Source organism: Hylobates moloch, unplaced genomic scaffold, assembly GCF_009828535.3.
Source record: "Hylobates moloch isolate HMO894 unplaced genomic scaffold, HMol_V3 SCAFFOLD_1, whole genome shotgun sequence".
NCBI classification, from domain to species: Eukaryota; Metazoa; Chordata; class Mammalia; order Primates; family Hylobatidae; genus Hylobates; species Hylobates moloch.
In genome coordinates this window covers 23,965,995-23,992,398 of record NW_026652276.1, presented here as the reverse complement: position 1 = coordinate 23,992,398, position 26,404 = coordinate 23,965,995, and the positions used below count along the sequence as shown (strand labels likewise).

General features: G+C 50.2%; 1 protein-coding gene across 7 annotated transcripts in view; it reads right to left on the bottom strand.

The window, feature by feature from the left end:
* Nucleotides 1-26,404, bottom strand: part of TNS1 (tensin 1) — a 214,892-nt gene that overhangs the window by 74,541 nt on the left and 113,947 nt on the right. For all 7 annotated transcript variants that reach the window (XM_058438388.1, XM_032754548.2, XM_032754544.2 and 4 more), the window contains 10 exons: nt 24,691-24,741; nt 23,087-23,209; nt 22,593-22,657; nt 20,616-20,699; nt 16,191-16,303; nt 15,682-15,742; nt 15,382-15,457; nt 14,672-14,801; nt 11,983-12,048; nt 10,533-10,649 (listed from right to left, as the gene is read on the bottom strand). In XM_058438388.1, coding sequence (XP_058294371.1) covers nt 10,533-10,649; nt 11,983-12,048; nt 14,672-14,801; nt 15,382-15,457; nt 15,682-15,742; nt 16,191-16,303; nt 20,616-20,699; nt 22,593-22,657; nt 23,087-23,209; nt 24,691-24,741 — 886 coding nt within the window. The remainder of the gene's footprint in view (nt 1-10,532; nt 10,650-11,982; nt 12,049-14,671; nt 14,802-15,381; nt 15,458-15,681; nt 15,743-16,190; nt 16,304-20,615; nt 20,700-22,592; nt 22,658-23,086; nt 23,210-24,690; nt 24,742-26,404) is intronic.

Sequence of the window (26,404 nt, the reverse complement as noted above, 5' to 3'; positions counted from 1 at the left end):
AGAAAGGAAGGAAAGGAAGAAGAGAGGTAGGAAATGATGGGTGCAAAGCAGTTTAGGTGAGTAAGAAAAAGTATTTGATTGATAGAAGCTTAAATTCCTTTTATTGGATATAATTAGAGTCGGTATCTTGGGGTCTTGACGGGTCCGGATAGCTTGCACTTGTTTACAGGTCTGGCAGGAGAGGAAACAGGGAGGGAGGCTGAGGAGGAAAGAGTACACGCTCCCCTGACCCCTGCCTCGATCTGGATATTTGAGCACAAGAGAGCAGACTGTGCCCAGAGCTCCGGCTGGCTCTGAGCGTGGCTCCGGCCTTCCAGCCTGCACCTGATGGCAGAGATTACAGAGCACCAAAGGCACATTCACTCGGGAGGGTATTGGTTTGCCGTGTGTTCCATGGGCAGAGGCTGCTGCCCAAGCATGCCAGCTGCCTCGCAGAGCAGGGCCAGCTAAGGGTCCGAGGGCATTGAGACAAACCCAGTGCTGCTCGACAGCGAACAGTGCAAGCAGGTGGCTGGCAGATACTGGGTCAGTGGTGTCATCTTTTTACCCACAAGGTCAGGCTTGCCTTGTATTTGAATTCTCAAGACTCTAATTGTGCCAGTGAGTCAGGAGAGAACTCCCCTCTTGGGGGAGGCAAAAGAACCAAGAATCCTCCTCAAGGAGCTGTCTCATCCAAGCCTCTATCTTGGTCTCTATGCAGACCAGGACACACTAAGATCTACCCCTCTTGTCCCTCAACATCTCTGCCCAAGGGGGCCAAGAGGACAAGAGGACCAATCTCCCTGCCACAGCTGATTCACCTTCTCACAGTTGGGAAGTTCTACCAGGAGGCTAACCCAAACCTCTCCTCCTAGTATCTCAGCCCTTTGTCCTATATGATGTGATAGATCAAGGACAGAAGCTTTCAGTAGCAGCTTTGAATTCCTCCCTCCCCTGCTACTGCCCCCACCACCTTGAAGTCACAGGCCAGATGGGCTATCCCCTCTGGAGGCCAGGTGACCATTTCCCAACATCAGTTCAGGGTCGAATCCCAGGTTCTCAGCACCCACATATCTGCTTAGATACAAGAGGAACATGTATCACTCCCCAGGAACCTTGGACTATTTCCCTGAGTTATCTGGGACCACCTGCAATCCTGTACTCCCCTCTCTTGCTGGTTTCTCCCACGTCTTACTCAAAAGTTCAGAAGGCAAGAATGTCAGACCCTGAGAAAATACATCAAGGGCAAACAGTGTAGTGCACATGAGTTCTCTCCCACAGCCCCACCCAGAGTGAGCACTGGGACTCTGCTCCCCACTACTGAAATGTCTCACTCTCAAACCTGGAGGACACCTTCTCACCGCTCTCCCATCCAGCCTGGGCCCCAGGAGATGAAGGGAGACAGGGCTACACAGGCCCGGGGCTGGCTGGAAGGCAGAATTCATGGGCTTTTTCCTGTTCTGCCATCCAGGGATCTGAAACTTGGCCTCCTTCTCTGTGTGATGGGGCAACCTTTCCAGGCTAATCCAGGCACCTCTTCTAAACCTGGAAAGAGATCAGGCCACACAGCCTGAAGCATTTTGGGCTACAGATGAAGATCATAAAATGTTAGGTAGCAGTGCAGATCCCTGACTGGTTGCAGACCCACCATGATGGAATCCTGCCTTCACCATTTATCCAGAAGACTTCCTTGGACAAGGTCCTTAACTTCTCTGTTACTTGCCTCAGTTTCCTCATCTATCAAATGGGAACACTATTTGTGACCAGATGTTAATGTGAAAGTACTTGGGTCTCAGTTGTAAAAGAGGCCTGAGGACAATGAATGACACATTTCAAAACTAAGGCAGGAGACCACCATGCAGGCCTTGCAGAAGAGATGACTGACGTCAAGAAGTGAAAAGACCACTCACAGAATGGGAGAACATATCTGCAAATTATATACCTGCTAAGGGACTTGTTGCCAGAATATAAAATGAATGCTTACAGCTCAATAATGAAAAGACAAAACAAAAATTTAAAAAGTAAACAGAGGATGTGGATGGGCACTTTTCTAAAGAAGATCCATAATGGCCAATTAACATATGAAAAGATGTTCAACATCATTAATTCTTAGGAAAATGCAAATTGAAACCACAATGCAATACCCTTTCACACCCACTAGGATGGCTAGAACCCCAAAGACAGAAAATAAATCTTGGTGAAGATGCGGAGGAAGTCTCATACACTGCTGGTAGGAACGCCAAATGGTGTAGCCACTTTGGGAAACAGTCTGGCCATTCCTCAAATCATGACACAGGTGATCCAGCAATTCCAGTCCTGGCTATCTACCCAAGAGCAATGACAACCTAAGTCCACACAAAAACTTGCACATACATGTTGACAGCAGCATTCTTCACACAAGCCAAAAAGTTGAAACAATGCAAATGTTCATCAATTGATGGTAATGTATGGATAAACAAAATATGGTATGGCCTACAATAGAATATTATTCAGCAACAAAAATGAGTAAACTACTGATACATGTTACAATGTGAATGCACCTTGAAAACACTGGGTCAAGTAAAAGAGACCAGACACAAAAGACCACATATTGTATCACTCCATTTACATAAAGTGTCCAGAATAGACAAATCTACAGAGACAGAAAGTAGATTAGGGTTGGGAGTTGGGGGCAGAAATAGGAGTGGCTGCTGCTGGTTATAAGGTTTATTTGGGTGGGGGTGATAAAACTGTTCTAAAATGAGATTATGGTGATGGTTGTACAAGCCTAAATATACTAAAACCCATTGAATTGTATACTTTAAAGAGGTGAAGTTGTGGTATTAAATTATATCTATACAGCTATTACGTTTTTAAAAAGAGAGTGATGGCTGAAAACTGCTTTGTGGCTCCAAACTATACTGCCATACACACCACGCACACACATACATATCAAAGGTGTAAAAAGATTAGAAAGTGGAAGATTGTAAGAGGAATTGTGGAGAGCAGGGTGTTTGGCAGCAGGTCCCACCTTGCTAGAGGCGTCTCCCTCATCTCAGTGAGTCTGCTCAGAGGCTCAGCAGGTACCTGCGGGCGCATGAAGGATGTGAAAGACAGGGGCCTAACTGTGCTGTGGGAACAGGGGTGGGGGCGCACTGGCCACCTCAACCTGGGTCTTTGCGGGGGCCAGGAGTTCTGACTTTTTACTTTGGACCAAAGTGAGAGAGTGCCATTCCCTGGACTGTCTCAAATGCTGTCCGCGAGGGCCACCTGCAGGGGTGAGAGATTTCAGCAGAAGGAGGCTGGAGGGAGTGAAGGATGACTGGGCTGAGGAAGGGGGTCCTGAGCATCTGAACAGAACCACGTTCACCACCCAAAGGGAACAGCGAATGAAAGACTTTTGGGCAGTTGGATGGGGTCTCCCAAATACGTGCAGAAGTGTCTCAGGAGAGAAGCCAGAGGGCATTCTATGCCTCCAGAATCTTCCACTGGCAAAGAATCCAAGAGATATCATTTGTGTCTCTGTCTCCATACAGAGCATGCCTGTGCAACCCCATCAGGCAAGAAAGAATGTTCTGGAATGTTCCCCCTTTCTTCCCTTCCTAACCCTAAATATGTAAGTCAGGAAAACAGAAAGAAAACTTACTGAGCCTCCCCACCACCACCACCCCCGCCCCCCAACCAACACACACACACACACACACACACACACACACACACACACACACACAGCTAGCAGCCAGGTAGGAGCTGACAAGGGGGAGGAGCAAGTTCACCAGCACTGGGCATATTTATTTATTACCAACCAAAGGACCTTGTATTACCTGAGAGTGGCTAGAAAAGGGATGGAACTTGCCCCAGTGTCATTTGGGGGAAGGGGAAACAGGGTAGACTTAAAGGGCAATAGTAAACAAAACAAATAGCTTTTTAATCACATCCTACAAATTCCGCTTGTTCAGCCCAATAAGTACAAAACAGCACCCACCTATAGGTGTTTGGGGAGGATTAACCAAGAGAACATACAGTCAGTGGTGCCTGGCACCCAGAAAGTACACAGTGCTCTCATCTCATGGTCATTGTCAACATCAGCATCCTCAACATTGTTAGGGTTTTGGAGCCGGAAGCCCTTTTTGAAATCCATTATCCTCAATTCGCTGATAATGAAACTGAGAACCAGAGAGGGGAAGTAATTTTTCCAAGGTCACATAGCAAGTTGATGTCAGAGGCATGTCTCCTGACTCCCAAGAGTGGGGCTCCCAGAACACAGCCAGCTATAGATGGTTCCCAGAGAGTAGAGGGGCGAGGGGAACGTGGGCTTTTTCTAAACAAGAGAGGGCTAAAATCACATCTGTATCTTCTCTCCTCCAGCACTTCAATAATAATAATAACAGACACAAACTGCCAGCATGGCATGCCCCACTCTGCTTTTCACATTTCATGTATATTACCTTATTGGATATCAGACATTAACGCTATAATGAAAGTACTGTTATTGAACCCATTTTACAATTAAGACATTTGGATCTCAGAAAGGCAAAGTTACTTGGCCAAGACCACACCTATAAACAATAGAGCTTAGAACCAGATCTTCTGGTTCCAGGTCCCATAGCCATAATCCCTGGAGATTGGTCTTTTCAACCTTATTTCCAGCTTCTCTTCTTCTATGCACAACTTCCTTGCCCCCTTTGAAGCTAGGCATGGGCGTGTGGCTTGTTTTGGCCAATGAAACATGAGCAGAAGGAAAGCATGTGAGTTCCAGGCAGGAGCACTGTGCAAGCCATGGCATCCTCTTCCCACAGCTGCAGCAGTGAAGGAAGCACCTACAAGATGAAGCCGCCCTCAGCCTAGAGTATCTGTGATGAACAGAGACCTTGCTGACCCCCAGTGGACATGTAGCATGAGCAGAAATATGCTTTTGTTGGGTCAGGCCACTGAGAAGGTGGGACCACTTGTCACTGTGGCGTAATTGAGCCTCTCCTGACTGATAGAACCACTAAGCCATGCTCCTTCCTGCTCTAAGCCCATGGGTTGGGAAAGTCTGAGAGGGAAGCCTGGCAGGCCCCTTTTAGGTCTTCGCAAGTCATGAAAAGACACAATGCTTGAGCTCAAAGAAATGGAAAGACATACTATCTACTCCAGTCCTCACATTTCATAAGAAATAAAAAGGACCTATGGAAAAGGAGTTACCAGAGACACCCAGAACCCAAATCTTCTGCCTCCCGGGCCAATCTATACATGCCTGCCTATCTCTCCATGTCTCTCATCTATTTATTTCTTTCTCCTTCTTGGTCTCTGCCTGTTTGCTGTATCTCTTTCCCTCCCTCTTTCCTCTTTCAAAATAAACAAATATATCACAGAGTCCTTGGATAAGCCCAGCTCAGAAGAAGTCATCACAGAACAGGGATTCCTGGCTCCAGGCAGAGGCTCTTCCCCAACCCAGACAAAAGCATCTGGGGAGTGGACAGGCACCCTGCAGAACTGGAAGATCTCCTCTGAGGGCTGAGAAGCTTGGGCACAAAACCAAGGCCCCCTGTCACCAGCCCCCGGTTCTGGTGGGATTATCCATGGAAACAGGGGAAGGACTGATGGGCACCAACCAGGAGAAACCCAGAAGTGGGGTGGACACCAGCCCCTCGCCCTTGTCAGCCAGGCTGGGAGGCTTGTCATTCTCCTGAGTCACCCTGTCCTTTGTCCCTGAGAAATCTACTTTCTGAAAGCACCCCTCACTTGCCCAACCCCTGTTCCCATCCTCTCTGTTGAGTCAAGAGAAACTCTAAACAACTGATGCCCAAGGAAGTCACAGAAAGGTGGGGGGTGGATGAGAAGAAGGCAGGGAGGAACCCAGGCCTGGTCAGCCTGCAGGCTTCTCAGAGGCAGAGGGCAGTCCACATCCCTTGGTTCAGGGCTTGCTTCTGAGAAGGCTTGCCCTGGAACACTATGGAGGAATTTGGAGCCTGCTTTATACAGCAGAGGCAAAAACACAGCGCCACCCCTACCCATGGGGATCTGGAATCTGGGCACGGGGCGTCAGAACTCATGCCAAGTTGCTAATGGGGCTTCTGGAGGCTGCAAAACTGGTGTTAGCCAGAGCACTGAGCTGGCAGGCTCCAGACCTAACTGGAGAGAGGCAGAGGTGCCCACAAGGAGGGAACCAGACCTCTCCCCACCACCCGTCCTTGACCTTTCCTTCCTCTCAACTCAGGATCAAAGGCCTGGGGCATCCAAATACATGTGACCCAGAAAACTCCTTCTCAGGTGTGACGAGCTGAACTGTTCCCCCATTCAGATTCCTGTGTTGCAATCCTAACCCCCAGCAGCTCAGAATGCCACTGTATTTGGAGATACAGCCTTAAATAGGCAATTGAGGTGAAAAGAGATCATTAGGGTGAGCCCTACTCCAATACTTCTGGTGTCTTTATAAGAAGAGATGAGGATAAGAATACATGCAGAGGGAAGATGATGTGAAGACACAGGGAGAAGGCAGCATCTTCAAGCCAAGGAGAGCGGTCTCAGGAGAAACCAACCCTGCTGAAATCTGGATCTCAGACTTGTAGCCTCCAGAACTATGAGAAAATTCATTTCTGTTGAACAAGCCCCTGGGTCTGTGGCACTTTGCTTGGCTGCCAGAGCAGATTAATAATACGTCAGGCATGTGATTCACCAGAAGGCACTGCTCTGGGAGTAAAGGGTCGCCAAGATGGCAGGCACTCTCCTCCCAGCCACTGTCCCACAACAGAGAACTGCGTCCAGTCCGAGGGTCCTTATTATTGAGCTTCCATTTGACTCTTCACCCTCATCACGCCCCCCTCCTCCTGGCCCAGGAGCAGGTGAGCCCAAAGTCTCTACCGCAGCCTCAGTTTGCTACACAGAGACACAGCTGGACCCGTCCCACCATAAACGGGCTTCCCTGTGTGGTAGTGAGCCTCTGTCATTATTAGGGCTTCAGAAGTGGGACAACCATCCTGAAGGAGCCACCTGAATGGATTATGGGTGTGGATTCCAGGGTGCTGATAAGCTGAGCTCCAAGGGAGGTAGAAAGGGATTTGGATTCCAATATCAACTCCACATCTTGCCTCATGACCCTGGGCAAGATTACTAACCTCTGCCTACTTCTGGGGTCTTCATCCAGGAAATTGGGTTGATACAGGCTGAGCTGAGCTAATGCCAAGGAGGGTCCATACTTGGGAGTTTCCTGCCCCTTTGGCAGGCCCCCTCCCTCTCGGGTTTTATGACTAGCCCAGCCACCTAAGCCTGAGAAGTCAGCCTTCAGAGAACAGAAATTCAACAGAATTCAGGAGAGGGCTCTAAGTGTCACAGTGCTGCAAGCTGTAAACTTGAACTTGGAGCTGGGTTGGGGGGCTGCAGGCAGTGAGGAAAGGGTTAAACACAGAGCAGTTCCTGAGATGATGGTTAAGTCAGGGGCAGCAGGAGGGCCTCCTGGGGGACCAGGAGCTCTGAGCCTGGTGCTGGCCATGCCTCACTGCCAGGAGAGGGCAAGGTGGGGACACAGGCCACACAAGAGGATGCAGACCAGAGTGACATCTGCTGCTGACTGCCTGGCTGGGTGCTCCCTGCCCCCCTCCTCCAAGTCTCCCAGTGGTCTCCAGAGGGAATGGTCTGGCCTCTACTATCACCCTCCCGCAGTGGGCCTGAAATAGAAGAGGTAGGCAGGGGGCCACTTTCAGAAATGGCCCCAGGTCACCTTGGACACTCTTCCCTCTACCTGTTTCAAGAGGCCTGCCACTCATCAGAAGCATTCCTGAGTGAGCGGCCCACACTCTTCTCTGTGGGTGGGGCTGGGGCTCAGCTGTTGCCTGCACTGAAGTCTTGCTGAACGCCTGCCTCAGGGCAAGCCCAACGGCCTCCGGGGTGCCACGCTCCAGCACACCCCCATCTCCTAACCCTCCCTTTTCCTAACAGTCAGGATGGGGTGACCTTCTCTGTCCATGTGTGAGAGGTAGCAGCCAGAGAGGTACTAGGCTCAGTGGGACCCAGGTACTGCCACAAAACCAGATGCCCAGAGGAGGCCCCTAGGGACTTCAGCCAACCCAGAATGGCACAGTGGGCAGTGCGGTGGCTTGAAACCCAGATCTGCTCTTGACGGGCTTGGCAAGCTGGGGCAGGTTACTTAACCCCTCTGTGCTCCAGTTTCCCCATTCGGACATAATAAGAGTCATAGAATGGCTGGGAGCATCAAATGAAATGGCAACTACCAAGTTCTTGGTGCCATGGCTGGTGCGTGGTAAATCCAGGCCTTCTCCCTTAGCCATGTCTTGCAGGCGCCTGACATGCTGGCCACAGTTGACACAAATGTGTCAGGGACCCCCAAGGAAACACCACATGCAGTCCTTCCTCAGGCCGTGCTGCCCACAAGGGGCTCAAAATGATTTGTTGACTGAATTCCCATTTTACAGAAGGGCAAACCGAGGCCCCAAGGGATGGTAACTTGTGAAAGGATTTGAAGCCAGGTAGTTTGGCTGCAGGGGCTGCATTCTTAACCACATACTAAACTGCCTCTCATGAAGGCTGCTACAGGCAGGTAGAGGGGACAGAGGGCTGGTGAGGGAAGGCCCTGGCCACCTCTTCTGCCCCCTTACCCTTCCTTTTTTCCCTTCTAATCCATTCCCTCAGACAGAGGGATGGAACCAGCGGGACCTTTTGGTCAGTTAAAGGTCAGCTCGTCCTGCAAGGACAGAGGGGCCCTGTCTGGAGGCTGAGAAGCTGGCCCTCTGCCGAGAAGGGGAGCCACTCTTGGCTCTGCTGTCCCTGGGCTGCCTCCCACTCTGACCGTCTGCTCTTCTTCCTTCCCCCACAGCCAAATACATCCTAAGCTCCATCTTTCCCACATCTCCTCTTCGCCCTTAATTATTTTACCTTTTATTTGCCTGGCACTTTATAGTTTACTAAATGTTTTTACATTTATCATCGCATTGACTGTGCACCAAGGAGAGATGGAGAGACAGTAAAAATTCTTTCCAATTGCCAAATGTTCTTGTTAAAAATGCAAACATCCCCAGCACAACGACCAATTAGGCTGGCAGCCACTGAGACCTCAGAACAAATTCGCTCCAGCCTCTGCTTTCTGCTTGGCCACTCAGCGCCAGGGGATGGAGGAGTGCTTTTCGCAAGCAGCCTGGGGGGTCAGAGGGGCCTGGTGGGGTGTCTTGGCCAATCCAAGGGTGCTGGGCCCCTGGCGGAGGAAAAGGGGTTGGGAACTGAGGCAGGTGTGAGGACAGGCCATCCACTTTTCAATGTTGCACATAAAAAATGTGCTCTCAGTAAGTCCCCAAATTCTAGTCCAACAACCCTCCCTCGTCCCATCTCTCTCTGAAACCTTGTGCTCATTCTGGTGCCCCCAGGGTCAGAGGAGAAATCTTTATTCAAGAAAAGGCCCAAAGATTTTCAGAGAGGAGTCATCAAATCCAAAACCCTGGGGAGGGAAACAGAAGACAGCGCTGTGTAGAGGAAAGAGAGCACGGGGAGGCCCCCAGGCCTGCCTGTCTCTAACCTAGCTCTGCCATGGGACCCATGGGCCCCAGGATGGCACAGCCCCCCCCAGGACTGGCTTTAGCTGGGAGGAGAAGCCAGACTCTGGGTGCTAGCATCCTTGAAAGGGCCATCCTGGGTCATGGGGGTAAATCAGGAGGTTCTGCCTCTGGGAGGGGTCTCAGTTACCCCAACCGAACACAGATGGGGGATGGGCTGGACCATCCCCAAGGCCCTCCCAGCTCCAACATTCTGCGGTCCTATGACCAACTCAAGAAAAGAAGCTTGTGGCCAAACCCCAGGCAGGGCATCTCAAGAGTTCCTGGGCTCTGGGCATGCTCACTTTCAGAGCCCGCCCCACGTCTCCTTACACATATGCAGATAAACCACATAAATGAATAGAATGCATGTAGAACTCTCAACAGACGACCTGAGTTGCAGTGGACCATTTGAAATAATGTTAGGTTTGTAGCTAAATTAAACATGTATTAATTTCAATTCTGCTGCTTTCTTTTCAAATTTCAGAGCCTATCAGTTTGTTCCCAGCTCTCAAACGTTTTTGTTGGCTGTTGATGAAAGCTTGTAGGCCCTAGATCCTGTGTCTCTGTTCCTAGTACTCTGACCCCAGAGAACTCAGGCAGCAAGCCTGAAGAAACCCAACAGTGGGTTTAATACACATGTGACAAATGCTGTTTTTGCAGCACAATGGGGGGTATCTCAAGCTCCACTCCAGGCCACATCCTCCAAGGAGCCTTCCCAGATCATTCCAGCTCTCAAAATCCCTCCCTGCCAATCCCAGAGAACTCACTGTCCATGGAACTTACTTGGCTGCAGCAATACACTTCCACGATAACCCCCTTGTGGCCATTTTGCTGCCTTCTTTGGCTCTGTCCTCATTTTTATTTAATACATTCATATATGTGCCTCATCTTCCCCCAGTGAACTGTGAGCTCTTAGAGGTACCTCAGACTTCCCCTCTGCCTCCTCTGGAACCCAGATCTCTTGAAAGCAGGCCAAGAGAAGCAAGGTCATGTGAGCAGAGGCTGTGCAGTTTGGATAGGGGCTGGGAGCCACTGGGTCCCACCTACCCTCCATGCCGTCATCTCGATGCCCACTGAAGTTGTCGTAGGAGTCCCAGCGGATGAGGGGGTCGGAGGTGTTATAGTCCACAGACACGCTCGGCCCGTTCTCCAGGTGCTCCATGCCTAAGTGGGATGGGAAAGGCAGGGGCAGTCGGGGAGACAGTGCAGAGAGGGAAAAGAGATCAGCAGCTGGAAAAACAGAGAAAGCCCACAAGCTCCCCAAAAGATGCTCCCTGAGGGACTTCTCGTTTTCTTGAGCATGGCGGGCGGGACCAGTGGCTTAAGCTGGACCAAGAACTGGGAGTCTAGTTTCTTACGTTCTTGAAAAGGCTCATGCTGGGTCATAGGGGTAAATCAGGACAGGCACTGAAGAATGAAGACCCCCTGGAAAAAAGCGGGGAGGACCCCTGGCTGGGTGTCTGCCTCTTTCTCTTCTGTGTCCCTGGGGCTCCTGAGGCAATGCCAAGAGACTAGAAAGTCTGCCACTAGAGTCAGACCCTGGGGATGGGGGGCAGGCTGGTTATGAGCTGCATGGGGTCAGGGACAGCAGGGAAATCACAGCCCTGACACTGAAAGGACATAAAGCCTCCAAAGGGTCATCCCAGGCATGGCCCTGCCCCCTCTTAAAATGCTCTCCACTCCAGACAGAAACCTAGGGGGCACGGCAGACTCTCCTAGCCACCCACAGAAACCCCAGCTCAGCATTGTGACAAATACCTAATGCATGCAGAGCTTAAAAGTAGATGATGGGTTGACAGGTGCAGCAAACCACCGTGGCACATATATGCCTATGTAACAAACCTGCACATTCAGCACATGTATCCCAGAACTTAAGGTAAAATAAAAATAAATAAATGAATTTTTAAAAACTCGGCTCAAAGGCAGCATAGCTCCTAGTCAAGTCTGTCAGGGTGAGTTACCTTCCTGGCTTGGCAGTCCTTTCTTTAGTCTATCCAGAGTCCCTCTGCCCGTAACCTAACTTCATCTCCTTTCATTCCATTCTCAAATAAGATGGTGAACAACTGGTCTCCACTTATAACCAGTCTAGAGGCTTCAAGGTTATTATTAAACTGGCCTTCAGGTTGAATCACCTCAGTTCTCATAAATACGCATCGTCTATCCAGCACCTTTGTGTGCCCCCTGCCCGCCAGCCGCTCCCTCCATCTACCGTGTGGCCCTCGGTCTCTGAATATAACAGGCTGATGATCTAATGGGACCAGAACAGTTTATCCAACCCAGTGCCTCTCCGTCTGCTTTTTTATTTTTATTATCCAGAGATTAAGTCACTGGTTTATGTTTAGCTAGGGGTCCACTCTGAAACCCAGATCCTTTACTGATGGTCTGCCTCTCAAAGATAACTTGATCACTGTGGAACAGACCAGGGGTGGAAGGGTGGTAGGGATAGGGTCAGAATAAAATGAAGGAGTGAGAGAATGAATTTTAACTTGGCTTATACCTTGAATTTTCTCTGGCCCATAAGAAAATACAAACTCCACTTTGCCATACTCTGGAAATCGATCATCTGGAAAAAGAGAAGGAAAAACAAAAATAGGCAAAAAGTCCCAAAAAGGATTCCATAAAAAGTTTTCTTCTAGAAAAAATTAAAATACCATATATGTACATGGTTAATAATATAAAAATAATCAATGTATATTTATACATATATACATGAAATTATATCTATACAATGAAATTAAATCTCCTGCCCACTCTATCCCCTGTCCTACTTGCCTGAGGTAATGAGGTAACTGATTCTAACTATTTCTATTTCTTTTCTACTAGCAATTTACCTCTAAGACTCTAAATAATAGCCACTATTTTTATGCCACTATTTCTAGACACCAATTTTATTTTATTTTATTTATTTTGAGATGGAGTCTCGCTCTGTCACCCAGCCTGGAGTGCATATTTATATTTTTGAGACAGAATCTTGCTCTGTCACCCTAGATGGAGTACAGTGGTGCAATCACAGCTCACTGCAGCGTCAATCTCCCAAGCCAAAGTGGTCCTCCTACCTCTGCCTCCAGAGTAACTGGGACTACAGGTGCAAGCCACCATGCCCCGCTCATTTTTGTATTTTCTGTAGAGACAGAGTTTTGCTGTGCTGCTGAGGCTGGTCTCAAACTCCTGGGCTCAAGCAATCCACCGGCCTCAGCATCCCAAAGTGCTGGGTCTACAGGCGTGAGCCACCATACCCAGCCAGACATGAATTTTAAATAACCTCTATGGATTGACCACTATGAATATGAATAATTTGGTTCACTTATACTACTACCCCCACTTCCTCTCTTCTTAAATCTGATTAGATTATTGTTTTTATTTATGCTATTGATTATCTTCAAAACTTTAAATAAGATGGTTAAGCCTCTATTTCTTTTTCCCTTTTTAGAGACCAGGTCTCACTCTGTTGCCCAGGCCAAAGTGCAGCGGTGCAATCATAGCTCACTGCAGCCTTGAACTCTTGGGCTCAAGTGATCCTCCTACCTCAGCCCCTGGAATAGCTGTGATAACAGGCACACGCCACCATGCCCAGCTAATTTTTTTTATTTTTTGTAGAGATGGGGTCTCACTATATTTACCAGGCTAGTCTTAAACTCCTGGCCTCAAGCAATCCTCCTGCCTTGGCCTCCCAAAGTGCTGGGATTACAGGCATGAGCCACCGTGCCTGGCCGTGTCTCTATTTATTGATCTGTCCATTTTCGATGGTATCTCCTGACTCCCACTATGTAAGAGGAGGAAATCTGTGACCCTCCTTCCCTCAACTGCTGCCCAACCCCTTATTTATTTTATCAGCTATGCCTTTATTTTTCCTTGTTAAGACTGTTATCATTTACATTCTGTACTGTAATTATGATGGCACCTTCTGGCTCCAGTGCGAGGAGAGCTTGTTAAAGAAACACCCTTCTACATGAGCCACACCACACTAAGGAGATCTGGACCCTCCTCCAAGCCCCAGGTCCAGTCTTTCTCCACCTGAGCCCACTCTGGACACAGATCACTGCCCACTGCATGTAGGAAAAGAAGTTACAGCAAGGATGGCATCTGCTCCATGGGACACCTATCACGCCTGTTCGTGTCTCCAACACTGCAGGCATCACTTCATAGTATCATGTTTGTGTGTCTCTCACTGAGGAAACTGTGAACTCCCTGAGGGTAGGGCCTGACTTCTTTCTGTTCATATCTATAGGGTCTAGCACATGCCTGACACATACAGACACACAAATGATCCTTGGTGGGTGGGTGGGTGGATGGATGGATGGATGGATGGATGGATGGATGGATGGATGGATAGATGGATGGGTGGGCAAATGAATGAATATGTGTATGGATGGATAGATTAATGAAGGGATGGATTAATGGATGGATGGATGGGTGGGTGGATGGATGGATAGACAGACGGACAGACGGATGGATGGATGGATGGATGGATGGATGGATGGATGGTTGGATGGATGGATGTGTGTAAGGATGGATTGGTGGATGGAGAGAGATGGGTAAATAAATGTGCATTTATATGTCCCAGGCATGAATGTGATATAGATAAAACTTCCAATGGATAAAAGAAAGAAGCAAAAGCAAACACCAAACCTTTCCCAACTACCTCTTCTTCTCTCAGAAAATGGTTCCCCCTTGCTGCTGCCACACCCCTCTACTATTGCTCTTCTGCCCTGCAGGGTAATTATCCCCTGCTTGTCTGCCTCCCAACTCAACAAGATTTTTGAGCTCCACCAAGGCAGAGACCATGCCATGTTTTACTTTGTATCCCCAGCACTTGGTACAGATCCTAGCCCAAAGCAGATGCCCAATGAATGTTGCAAAAAAAAATGATTGTCAATAGGACACATGTGACAAACTGGGAGGACAAGATGAAGGAGAGACAGGGAAAGTCATAGAAGGCTGCAAGATATAAAACAGCCCAAGGACTGGGAGGAATTTACCTCCACTTCTACTAACAACTGGAATTCCCAGACCATCCGATCTCAACTCTCTCCCAAGTCTCTCTCAACTCTCTCCCACCATCACCCTGAGACTAGACAGACCACGTGGCCCAGAAAAGATGGTCCCCATACCCACCATATTGTCTCAAACTGAGCTCCTCTCCCTGCCACAGGGGTGCCCACCCCAGCTCCACTCAAGGAGCGCACCTTTGAAAGCATCATCAAGGTCCTCCTTCCCAAAGACAACCCCCAGGTCATGGATGGCACAGGTGTGGAACTGCACACGGAAGATGACGTCTCGGGCTGGGCTTCGGAACTTCTTGTGGTAGCACTTCAGCTGGGAGAGAAGATGGGCAGAACCAGTCAGGGGCCTGAGGCTGGGAGGTCAGGTCCCAGGGAGCCTCCTTATCAGCTCTACTGACTCAGCCCCCAAGGCTCAACCCAAACCCGGTGAGGCAGAGCTCATCAACACCAAACAGGATCTCAGAGTTCTGTGGGGAAACTTCTAGAACAGCAGAGAATTGGAGGCCAGTCTTGGCCTCTGGGGACAAAAATGTCCTCCCAAGAAGTTTCTACATACAAGTCAGAGTGCAAAAAGTAAGATGGATTTAAATGGCAGCAGGAAGGACTGAAGCTGGAATTCAGAGAGTCCTTGTCACCAATAAGAAGCCAGGAGGTAACAGCTCACACTGAGTGATATTTCCCTGGAGATGCTCCAGAACAACAGCTAAGCCCAGGGTGAGAGACACGGACTGTGTGAGACTGGAAGGTGTTCCAAGAGCCCTGAGAGCCTATGGTTCCAAGCCTGGTAGCCCAGGAGGAGTAGCTGTCTTGTCCCAAGAGGCAGGAAAGGAGTAAGAAAAGAAGGGAGAGAAAATAAACAAGGATGGGGCTTGAGGCAGAGGGACAGCACTCACCAAGATGTCTCCCTTCAAGAGCAGTCCTGGCTCGATGGTGATGCAGACACTAGTCTGGCTGTCTCCTGGGATGTTGCTAAGAGAGAGAGGTGGGCAGAAAAAAAGAGGGCTGCTGGAGGGGAGATGAGGGAGGGGCATTTTCTCCCTGCTGCCCCTATGCCACAGGGTTAGTGGGAAACCTCTCTGACTCTGTCCTTTCAGCCCTCTTGAGAATACTCTCTCCTCTCCCCAAACTTCCGACCTGGTCCTTAGCTCTGGGCTTTGGGCATCTCTGGCCTCTCATGCCCATGTAATACTTACTAGATGCCAGACGTGTACACAGGTTGCATGGCCTGGTAGATGCGGAGAAACGGCCGACATCCTGTAAAAGTGGGATGGGTGTTAGGTAAGACAGCAGAAACTGGCAGGCAGGAGGGGCAGAGGAGACAGTGAAGGGAGAAAGAGAGAAAGGAAGGAAGAAATGAGGGAAGATGAAGTAGGAAGGGGAAGGAGGAAAAGAGGAAAGAGAAAAAGAGGAAGCAGAAAGGGGAAGAAATGCCAACTTTTCACTTGTAAAGCAAATTAAATTAATAAAAACATTGCCCATCGAACATCATTGGCCAGCAGGCACTGCAAATATCAAACCCATTTTGCAAATGAATAGATTGGGGCTTAGAAAAGTTTGGGAAGCAATTGAGAGTCCAGTGGAGGCCTTATGACTCTGCAGCTCTCGGGCTGTTTGTTACTACCCCAGGTTGCCTCTTAGAGAAGACGGAAGATGAAAGGGAGGAGTTGGCAAGGGTGGAGGTCAGAGGGCTCAAGGCAGGTACCTCCTTTAGACTCAAAGTTGGGGATGCCGTGCATGATCACGTGGTGCAGAAACAAGGGCTTGTTGTTCATTTTGATGGAGCCGGAGAGCAGGCCGCTGAAGTAATGCACGTACCTGTAGTGGTGGGAGAAGCAGCTTCAGGGAGAGAGGTCTGTGCTGGTGCAGTAATCCCTGTTCTCTCTTTTCCAAGAACATTGCCCTACACCGCTCACCGACTCTACCCTCTCCCCAACCAACATGGTCCCCCTCCCCAACCAGGCCTCCCTCCCGGACATGCCTGCCTGCTGCTGGGAGCCCCAGGTAGGAAGAATGAGCAGGTATACCAGACCTAGAGCTGGGTCAAGTCAAGCATCCCACTTGGAGTTCGCCACCGCCCTCTGGTGGTCAACATGAATATCTCTTTCCTGCTTCACTGCCAGCCCCAAGAATCTCCTGCTGGACCAAAATTTACACCCCACATCCCTGACAGGCATCATTTAGCTGCACAAGGCAGGCCCAACCACCAAACAGCTCTGATACCCTCACACCCCCACACAAAGCTCAAATCAAGCTTGCGCTCATACTCACAGCCCCAGTTCTGCCCACAGATCCAGTAGCCACAAGTGATAGTCTAGCAAATAGTGAGCAAGACTTTAATGAATGTATTTCTTAACTTTCTCTACCTCATACTAAAGTGCATGAAGTCCGTCTCTCTGTATCCTTGAATTTACTTGGTATTCAAGGTAACTAGCTTCTAATAAGTATTCCTATCTCTAGGGTCAACATCCCCCAATTTTTTGTTTTGTTTTGTTTTTGAGATGGAGTTTCACTCTTGTTGACCAGGTTAGAGTGCAATGGTGCAATCTCAGCTCACCGCAACCTCTGCCTCCCAGGTTCAAGTGATTCTCCTGCCTCAGCCTCCTGAGTAGCTGGGATTACAGGCATGCGCCACCATGCCCGGCTAATTTTGTATTTTTAGTAGAGACAGGGTTTCTCCATGTTGGTCAGGCTGGTCTCGAACTCCCAGCCTCAGGTGATCAGCCCACCTCAGCCTCCCAAAGTGCTGGGATTACAGGTGTGAGCCATCACACCCAGCCAACATCCCCCAGTTCTTTAACAAAGATCTGCTGGAAGAATGGAAGGACTAACCCACACCGTCTCCTTCTAGACAGAGAGGATAAATAAGGTCCAGGAGGGGTCACTGGACTCCAGAGACACACAGCAAGAACACACAAAGCTGGGAATGGATGGGGAGAGCAGGAAAGAAGTCTGGGCTCCAACGCATCTGCCCAATAAACTAGAGATCAGTCATCTGCCCAATAGACATCAGTCCTTCTGTGTCAATTGGTTGGCATTTTCCCTTTTCTGATTGGCCATGGAATGCCAAGCTGAGTCAGCTAGACCAATCAGAATGTATTTTGAGGCTCTGCAGGAGCCAATAGTAGCTCTCTGAAGAGGGTGGAACTAGAGCCCACATGACCATGATAAGATCCCCTCCTGTCTCTTGGCTCCTTGGCCCACCTCCAGGCCTGTGGACCTCTGTCCCTGGGCTTGGGTGGGGCCTCCTCGGACTACTCAAGTAAGATAATCTGATGGGCAGCACCCACTCCTATTCAGGCCCCTGCCCCATTACTCAAGCCGGAAACCTGGAATAGCAGTTCCTATCAGACCTCTGGATCACGCCAACAGGATGTGTCTGTGTTCAGGGGACAATGAGTCCGGGGGCGGGTGACAATGAATGAGACAGCTACAGGCAAAGCCCCTCCCTCTCTCTTTCCCTGTCCTCCTCTCCTCCATCTGCTCCATTCCCTGCAAGTGACACTGACAAGAAGGCAGGAGGGTGGCAACAAATGCGTAGTAAACCCACAGTTGCACTTCCACATGTGGGCTCAGAGAGGTGACCCACCCACAAGCAGAGGCAGTGTCAGATAGGAGCCAGGCAGACACGCCCCAGCTGCCTGCTATGCAAGCATATGTTGAACACGAGGTGATATGGTTTGGCTGCATCCTCACCCAAATCTCATCTTGAGTTGTAGCTCCCATAATTCCCTCGTGTTGTGGGAGGGACCCAGTGAGAGATAATTGAATCATAGGAGTGGTTGCCCCCATTCTATTCTCGTGGTAGTGAATAATTCTCACAAGATCTAATGGTTTTATAAGGGGAAACCCCTTTCCCTTGGCCCTCTCTCTTCTCTTGTCTGCCGCCATGCGAGATTTGCCTTTCACCTTCCGCCATGATTGTGAGACCTCCCCAGCCACGTGGAACTGTGAGACCATTAAACCTCTTTCTTTTGGAAATTGCCCAGTCTTAGGTATGTCTTTATCAGCAGTATGAAAATGGACTAATACACCAGGTAATCCCTAAATAATCCTATTCCTATTCCTGATCCCTGGTCTTCAGGCCTTCACTGCTCAGACTCAGAGATGTGACTCTCTGCCCATTCTCTCCAAGGCACACTGTGCCATTGGAACAGCATGCTTCTCTCTCAGTATCCTTACCCTTCAAGGTCAAAGGCCACACCGTGATTACAGTCAGCAGACACACATGGCAAGCCAGAGGCTGAGAAGGCAGTGCTTGACCAATCATTCTTTCTTCCCTGAGAAGATGCTCATTGATCCACAGCTGCTGTCTCTGGGGCCCTAACCAGAATTTTCTGCACATAAAGACATCCCATTTCTGGTTGCTGACTCTGAGGCTGGCTATCAACTGTTTTGTGCCAACTATAAGGTGCTGGGTTACCTGAGGACTCACTCACTTCTTGGGCTTCCAATTACGATGGCAAGAATAGCCCCCAGCTGGGACAGCACAGTTCTAGCCAGCCAAGCAAGGTGGGATGATGGGGCATGTGTTGGGACCCTCAGCATGGTGAGGCTGGAGAGCTCCAGGACTCACAGCTCCAGGCCCTTGTTGGCCCAGTCAGTGTGCTCAGGGGCTAAAAAGGCAAATGGGATGCTTTGGCCTCCAGGCCCTTGTAGTCAGTGCTATTCCCTCATTCTGGATCCTTTACCCCATGCATTTACTTGGAGGCTTCCTTCTCCCCACCCAGATCTCATGTTACACGTCACCTTCTCAGAAGGCCCTTCCATCTGAATCAGCCTACTTGCCAGCCCCATCACTCTCTAGCCATCATAGTTTGCTTTTTCTTTGCAGCTCTCATGACTATCTGTATTGTTTCCTTATATGTGTATCATCCACTAGAAGCTGAGCTCCATAAGCCCTTGCCTGGCAGATTCAGCACCATGTCACCAGTGTGCAGAACGGTGCTGACATCACAGCAGGTGGCAGGCCCACGACTCCCAGCAGCAAACAGAGCTGGGCCTGCGTCCCACTGTCCAGGTCTGCAGCTTGGGCTTGGATTTCCCACCATCCTGGCTGCAGCCTCCCCCAAAGACCTCCTGCCCCTGATGCTGCCTGTGCCTTCCTGTGGATGAGATATCATTGAGCAACATGTCACCCATGGAGTAGGATCCCTCAGGACAGTGGGTCACACACCCAGGAGGCACTGCCCTAGCCCAGGCATTACTAGGCCTTCATGTACTTTCCAGTTCTGCCACTACTTGCTATAGACCCTGGCCACGCCCCCTCCCTCGGCTCAGCTTCTAATCTGCAAAATGGGATGCCTAGATCGTCACAGGATAGCTCACCATGATTCTAGTTTAGGCTCAAATTCACCCCCTCTAAGAGGTGTTCCCTGACCATCCCCATTAAAAGAGCCCCTTTCCCCTCCTATCAGTTCTCGTGTCTGCAGTGCCCTCTTTCCTTCCTAGCCTCATTGCTGTCTGACATTGTCTTGTTTGTATGGTTATTCATTTTATGTCCATCTCTCTCATTAGGTATCAGCTCGCCAAGGGAAAGGACTTTTTCCTATTCACCTAGATATCTCAGTGCTTGGAGCCATAGTAGATGATTTAAATTTTGCTGAATGAATAAATCCATCCCTGCCCTGTTTCCTGCTTGGGCTATTGTGAGACTCCAATGAGACCATGTGGTTGAGAGCTCTCAGTAAAACTGCCTAAACTCTCCCAACAGAAGGTGACCCTTATCATGAGTCTCTGACCTCCCACAGCAGGGGGCAGTGATGCAGTCTCCTGTAGACTCATCCAAGCACTGAAGCAATCCTGCCTCCAGGGCCAAGAACAGCACACGCCTTCCTATACTAGCACCTTCTTATCCCCAGACTCATGCTTCTCTACGAAGGTTGCACTGCTCTCTAGCACAGGCCTCAGAGTCAAGTCCTGTGCCAATCTGCGGGCACACACCACAGGCTGGCTCCCGGGCTCTCCTGTGTGCCTGAGCTCACACCACTGCAGGCTGGCATCTGAAAACCTGCGCCTGGTACACCCCACCTAGGCACGGCTATCCCATCCCTGTGAGTACACAAGTCTAGTCCCCACATAGAGTGAGTGCACACATACATACAAGGGGCTGTGAGCCCCAGAGACCCACCTTCTTTGGGATGGCTGGCCAACAGGCACAATCTTATCCTCATAGAACCGCTTCATTGCAAACCGGTCCAGAGCCTGGTCCGCACTGCAGGGAGAGACAAGTAGGCAAAAGAGGCAACTCCTGCATCCAAGAGCCGCTTGTTTTCCCCACCCCTGTTCCCTCAGACCTGCAGAGCACTCTGCCAGGCTTTGTCCTGGAGGGAAGACAAGCCTCCTCCCCCTGCCATCCTGTGCTGAGAAGTTTTCAGGAAAAGAGTGCTTCAGCATCTCTCCAACTCTGCAGGGCAGCACTCAGCCCAGGCTTTAAAGCTCAGCAGCCTGGGAGCCCAGATCAGGTCTACTACTTATGAGCCACATGTCCTGGTACAAGTTCCTGCATCTCTCTGAACTTCATTCTCCTCACCCCTCAAATGAGGGTGATAATTGCCCCTTCTTCAAAGGTGACTATGGAGATGAAGCCAGGGAACATCCATAAAGAGCTTGGCACTCACGGCACACAGTAGGGGTACAGGAGTACAGTAAAGGTGCAGCCTCATCTTTGCTTATCATTAAGCAAAGGTGAGACTGGCTTGGGTTGCTTGAAGTCCTAAAATTACAGCCTCCTGGCAGGCCCTCCACAGAAGATTCTACCCATCCTCACAGAGCACTCAGAGAAATCACTTTGAAACGAAAAGATCACAAAGCTCCAGTGACTTCCCATAACTCTTAGAGCAAACTCCAAAGTCCTCAGTGAGGCCACGAGGCCCCACGGCTCTGCCACCTCCCAGCTTCCCCTCCTCTTCCTCTTCCCTCACTTGCTCAGCTTCAAACACCCCAGTCCCTCGCATTCCCGTCCTTCCTCTTCTCTCAGTGTGCAGGGCTCATCCCACAGGCTTGATAAGGCTCAGCCCTTCCCATCCTGGTCACTCAGGTCTCTGTTCCAGTGTCACCTCCTCAAGAGGCCTTCTCTAACCAGGTACCCGCCTCGCCACTGCCCTTCTTGAGTCCCTTTACTCTTTCACGATAATTATCACCTGCTATTACTAATGTATTTGTTTACGTGTTTAATGCCCATGAGGGCAGTGGCCTGGCATTGCCCTCTGCTGCATTCCCAGGACCTAGAACAGAGCCTGGCACATTGTCTGTTCAATATTTGTTGTTTTTTCTTTTTGAGACAGAGTCTCCCTGTCTCCCAGGCTGGAGTGCAGTGGCACCACCTTGGCTTACTGCAACCTCCACCTCCCAGATTCAAGGGATTCTCCTGCCTCAGCCTCCTGAGTAGCTGGGATTACAGGCACCTGCCCCACCGTGCCCAGCTAATTTTTGTATTTTTAGTAGAGACGGGGTTTCACCATGTTGGCCAGGCTGGTCTTGAACTTCTGACCTCGAGTGATCCACCTGCCTTGACCTCCCAAAGTGCTGGGATTACAGGCGTGAGCCACTGCACCCAGCCATATTCCTTATTGAATGAATAACAAAACGAATGGGTGAATCCCTCCGCCTCCCTGCAGAGTGGGATTGGAAAGGGAGTCAGTGACTGGATGTTCTTTATTCTTGTTCCAAACACCTAGGTAGGAAGAGGGTCCTGTTGTCCAGAGGCAGAGGAATGGACGAGACAACTTCTAGATTGTTTTGCCAGACCCAGATCTGATCCGACATTTCTTTCTGACTCCCTTCCTGCTGGCCCAGAGAAAAAGAAGGCAGTTTGGCAAGGAAAAGTGGCTCCGAGGAGCTGGCCGCATGGGGTGCTCAGGACAGGGCCTGCCTCCCAAGGCTGTCCCACCAGAACCCCTGAGAGAGAAGTGGACTCTCCTCCCTCCCACCCTCTGTCCACAGGCTCCTGCCTCAGAGCTGGGGGCCCCTTCCCCTGTCCTCATTGCTTCTCATTCCCTCTGTGCATATCCCCTCACTCCAGGGAACAGAGAGGCTGTGGGTGGATGAGAGGAGGGGGGTCACACTGTCGATGTTCAGAGGATGGGAGGCTCCAGGCCCCTCTTACCTGGCAGAAATGTTGCTGTAGTGCATGTAAGCCGCGATGACAACTCCTATCCTGCCTCGGTTTCCCTGAAAGAGCCCCAAACACAAAAGCATTTATTTCTAAGGCCAGCCTTGCTGCTCCAGAGCTTATCTAGAAGCCTTGGTGGAAAGGAGTCAGGGCCGGAGAGAGGGGTGTGGATTTAAGGTAGAACATAAGGAGGAAGGGGGCCTCAGGGGAGAGAAGGAGGTGGGGACTAAGTCTCAGAAAAAACACAGCTGATCATCCACTGCCGTGGACATAAGCTGATGTCCCCTACACTTCTTAGAAGTGCCCCCCCAAGACAGAATCTATTATCCCCTAGAAAGAAAAATACACACAGACTTATATGCTCACAAAATCCAAAGATATAGGCAGGCACACACAATCATCCAAGGACACATTCAGGCACACACACACGTGCGCGCACGCGCACACACACACACACACACACACACACCGCCCCCCACAGCTCTGACCTTGTTGTGTAGAACAACGACATTGTGGGGGTCTGCATTGAGCCATGTGTCCATGGCCTTACAGATGCTGCAGATCTTCTCCAGGGCTGGGGTGTGGAGGTCGGGCCAGCCAAATTCCAGTACCTGTGGCCCAAGCCATGAGTGAGAAGAGGGCAGAAGCCCTGCAGGGCCAACCAAGCCAGTGGGAGCCGCCTACGCCACTTGCCAGTACCTGGGTGGTGGCCCGCAGCTGCTAGTTCCTGCCAGGACTTGGTTCCTCCCTGCCCACTGGCCAGCGAGGAGGCAGGGGAGTGAAGGGCAAAGGCCATGCATGACCCAGTACTGGGGACCCTGGGCCCAGGTCTTGGCCCTGGCACTGACTCACTGTGGGGCCTTAGGCCTCATGTCCTCTTCCAGCCTCAATTTCCCCATATGTGTGTTAAAAACAAACAAACAAACAAAAAGAAAGGCTTGGAGCTGATGACCCCAAGGTCCCTACTATAGGACTGACCCTCCAGCATGCTGAGGGGCCCCAAGCACTGTCTTAAAGCTGTTCTCCCACGGACAGCCCTGAGGCCTGGCTCAGGCTGTGAGAGGAAAAAGCAGAAGGCTGTCTGATGTTCATGACTCTTTTCTAGGCCCTGGTCACACAAACCATCCACTTTCCAGGGCAGCCAAGAGCAGCCTTAAGGACACAAAGGGCAGACCTGAATAGCAGGCTTCGGGCCTCTCAAAACCTTTCTAGACTCACCAACTTTAAAGTAAAAGAGAACTCTGCAAGGACCCACAGAGCACACATAATCCAGCCAGGCCACTTTCAGAGGGGCACACTGAGGCCCAGAGAAGTCTGTCACCCACCCAGGGTCACACAGCAGCATGTACCAAACTCTCAGAGCTAGGAGCAGATGTCCATGGCAAAGCCCACACACAGCCCCCCGAGCAAACAGAATAAAAAGTGGCAGCAGGTCCAGGCACACTGGTTCATGCCTATAATCCCAGCACTTTGGGAGGCCAAGGTAGGCAGATCAATTGAGGCCAGGAGTTTGAGACCAGGCTAGCCAACATGGCGAAACCCCATCTCTACTAAAAATACAAAAATTAGCCAGGTGTGGTAGCATGTGCCTGTAGTCTCAGCTACTCGGAAGGCTGAGACAGGAGAATCGCTTGAACCCGGGAGGCGGAGGTTGCAGTGAGCTGAGATCACGCCACTGCACTCCAGCCTGGGCGACAGAGGGGGACTGCATCTCAAAAAAACAAAACAAAACAACAACAACAAAAAAAAAAAAACAGCAGCTGGAAGGTTGAAAGCAGAGACTCCCAACTGCTTTAAATCCCAAAACTAAACATCTCACAACTCCAGCCTCACCCAAGAGATTCTGGTGTATTCCCCGGCAGGCAGACCTGGGTGGAAAGTCACTGCCCCAAGCTTTGCTTTCTGTAATTGGCATTATGGAAATGATAAATAGATCATTTTCCATTTTCCAGATGTAAGATGGCACTCTGACTTTGAATAGGCTTTTCAAACTGTCACAGCATTTTCCCCAAGATTATTATGTGGGAACCCCAGAGAGGGAGTCCATCTGTTCTCTTTCTCCTCCCCTACCCCAAAACAGCCCCTGGCTCACCTTGGCATGGAGCTTCGTGATGTCAGGTCTCCGCTCAGAGAGGTTGAACAGCTAGAAGGAGAAAAAGGAAGAGAGCATGAGGAGGTGAGTGTGAGGAAGGTGGCGAGGAGAGAGAGAACCATGGCCTGCTGGTCCCAGAAAGGACCGTGGCATCATTGCCAACTTCCTCTGAAGAGCCCACGACAGCATCCAGCAGAACATCAATGTCCTCCCACAGCCAGGGGCCTGGCCATGAAACAGCCATGAGCTCCCTGGATCTCCTGTGCCTGCTCTCACTCTCTCTCCCCTGACAGGAATCCTATCCATACGTGAACATGCAGGTGAGTCCCAGCAGACACACCGTCACCAAGAGGAACTCAACTGTAGGTCCTCAGGATGAAAAGGGAGAGAGAGAGAGAGAGAGAGATGCAGACACTCAGCCACCCCGCTCTGTAAGCGGATGCCCCGAATGGAAGACAAGAAGGGGATGGAACTTGTTTCCAGTCCTGCTTGCCTCTCGCCACACTGAACGGGAATCCAGCGGTGTGAGACGATAAGTAGTTGGCAATCTCTGGTTTCCACTTCACACCTTGACCCTAGAACCTCACCCCATGAGGTTGCAACCTCTCTGTCACCAGACTTCCTCCATCAGAGGGGCAAACTCTCCTGGGTGGGCCCAGTCAGACCCTTGACATACCTCTCCCAGCACATGCCTTTCAATGCCTGACCACTGTCCGGTTCCTGACCACTGGAATCCTAAGGAATTCTCCAGTCTCTGGAATTCCTGCCTCTACCTCCGAGGGGGGCATGCAGAACTTCCCATATCCACCCCACTGCCTAGGAAACTCAAAGGCCACTGTATCATCTCCTGGGGAGAAAAGGGGACAGCCCAGTCTGGAATAGGCAGGATAGAGAGAGGGGTGGCAGGGCACCAAGTCCCATGGAACCCTGGACTCCTAAAATCAGAAATAGGTGGATTTGCATCCACTCTTGCACTCTGTAAAGGAATACACTTTATTATGCTACAATAGCCATCACTCAGTGAATGTCTGCCACCTGCCAGCCTGTGTTAAGGACTTTACATGTAACAGCTGGCTTAATTCTCTTAACAACCATAAGAGGTAGACCTTAGACCCACTTTACAGATGCAGAAGCTAGGGCTTAGTGAGGCTAAACAGCCAAGATCATGTAGTTAGTAAAGGCAGAGCCAGAATTTGAACCCAGGACTTTCTGATGTTTAAAGCCAGGCTCTTAACAATGCCCCAATGCAGCCAACAGGTGGGTCTCTATAGCGGTTGAATAGTATCCTCAAAATGTCATGTCCACCCAGAACCTCAGAATACAACCTTATTTGGAAATAGTGCCTTTGCCAATGTAAGTAGTTAAGGATCTCAATATGAGATCAACCTGGATCTAGGGTGGACCCTAAGTCCAATAATTGATGTCCTTGTAGGAAGAGAAGACACACAGAGGGACACTGAAGAAGGCCACGTGGAGATGGAGGCAGAGATTGGAGTGATGTGCTACAAACCATGGAATCCCACCAAAAGCTAGGAAAGGACAAGAAGGGATTCTCTGCCATAGGATTCAGAGGGAGCATGGCCCTGTCACCACCTTGATTTCAGATTTCCAGCCTTCAGAACTGTGAGAGAATAAATTTCTGTTATTTTGAGCCACCAGATTTGAGGTAGAGTCATCACTTGGTGTCTATGGGGGATTTGGATCTAGGACCCCT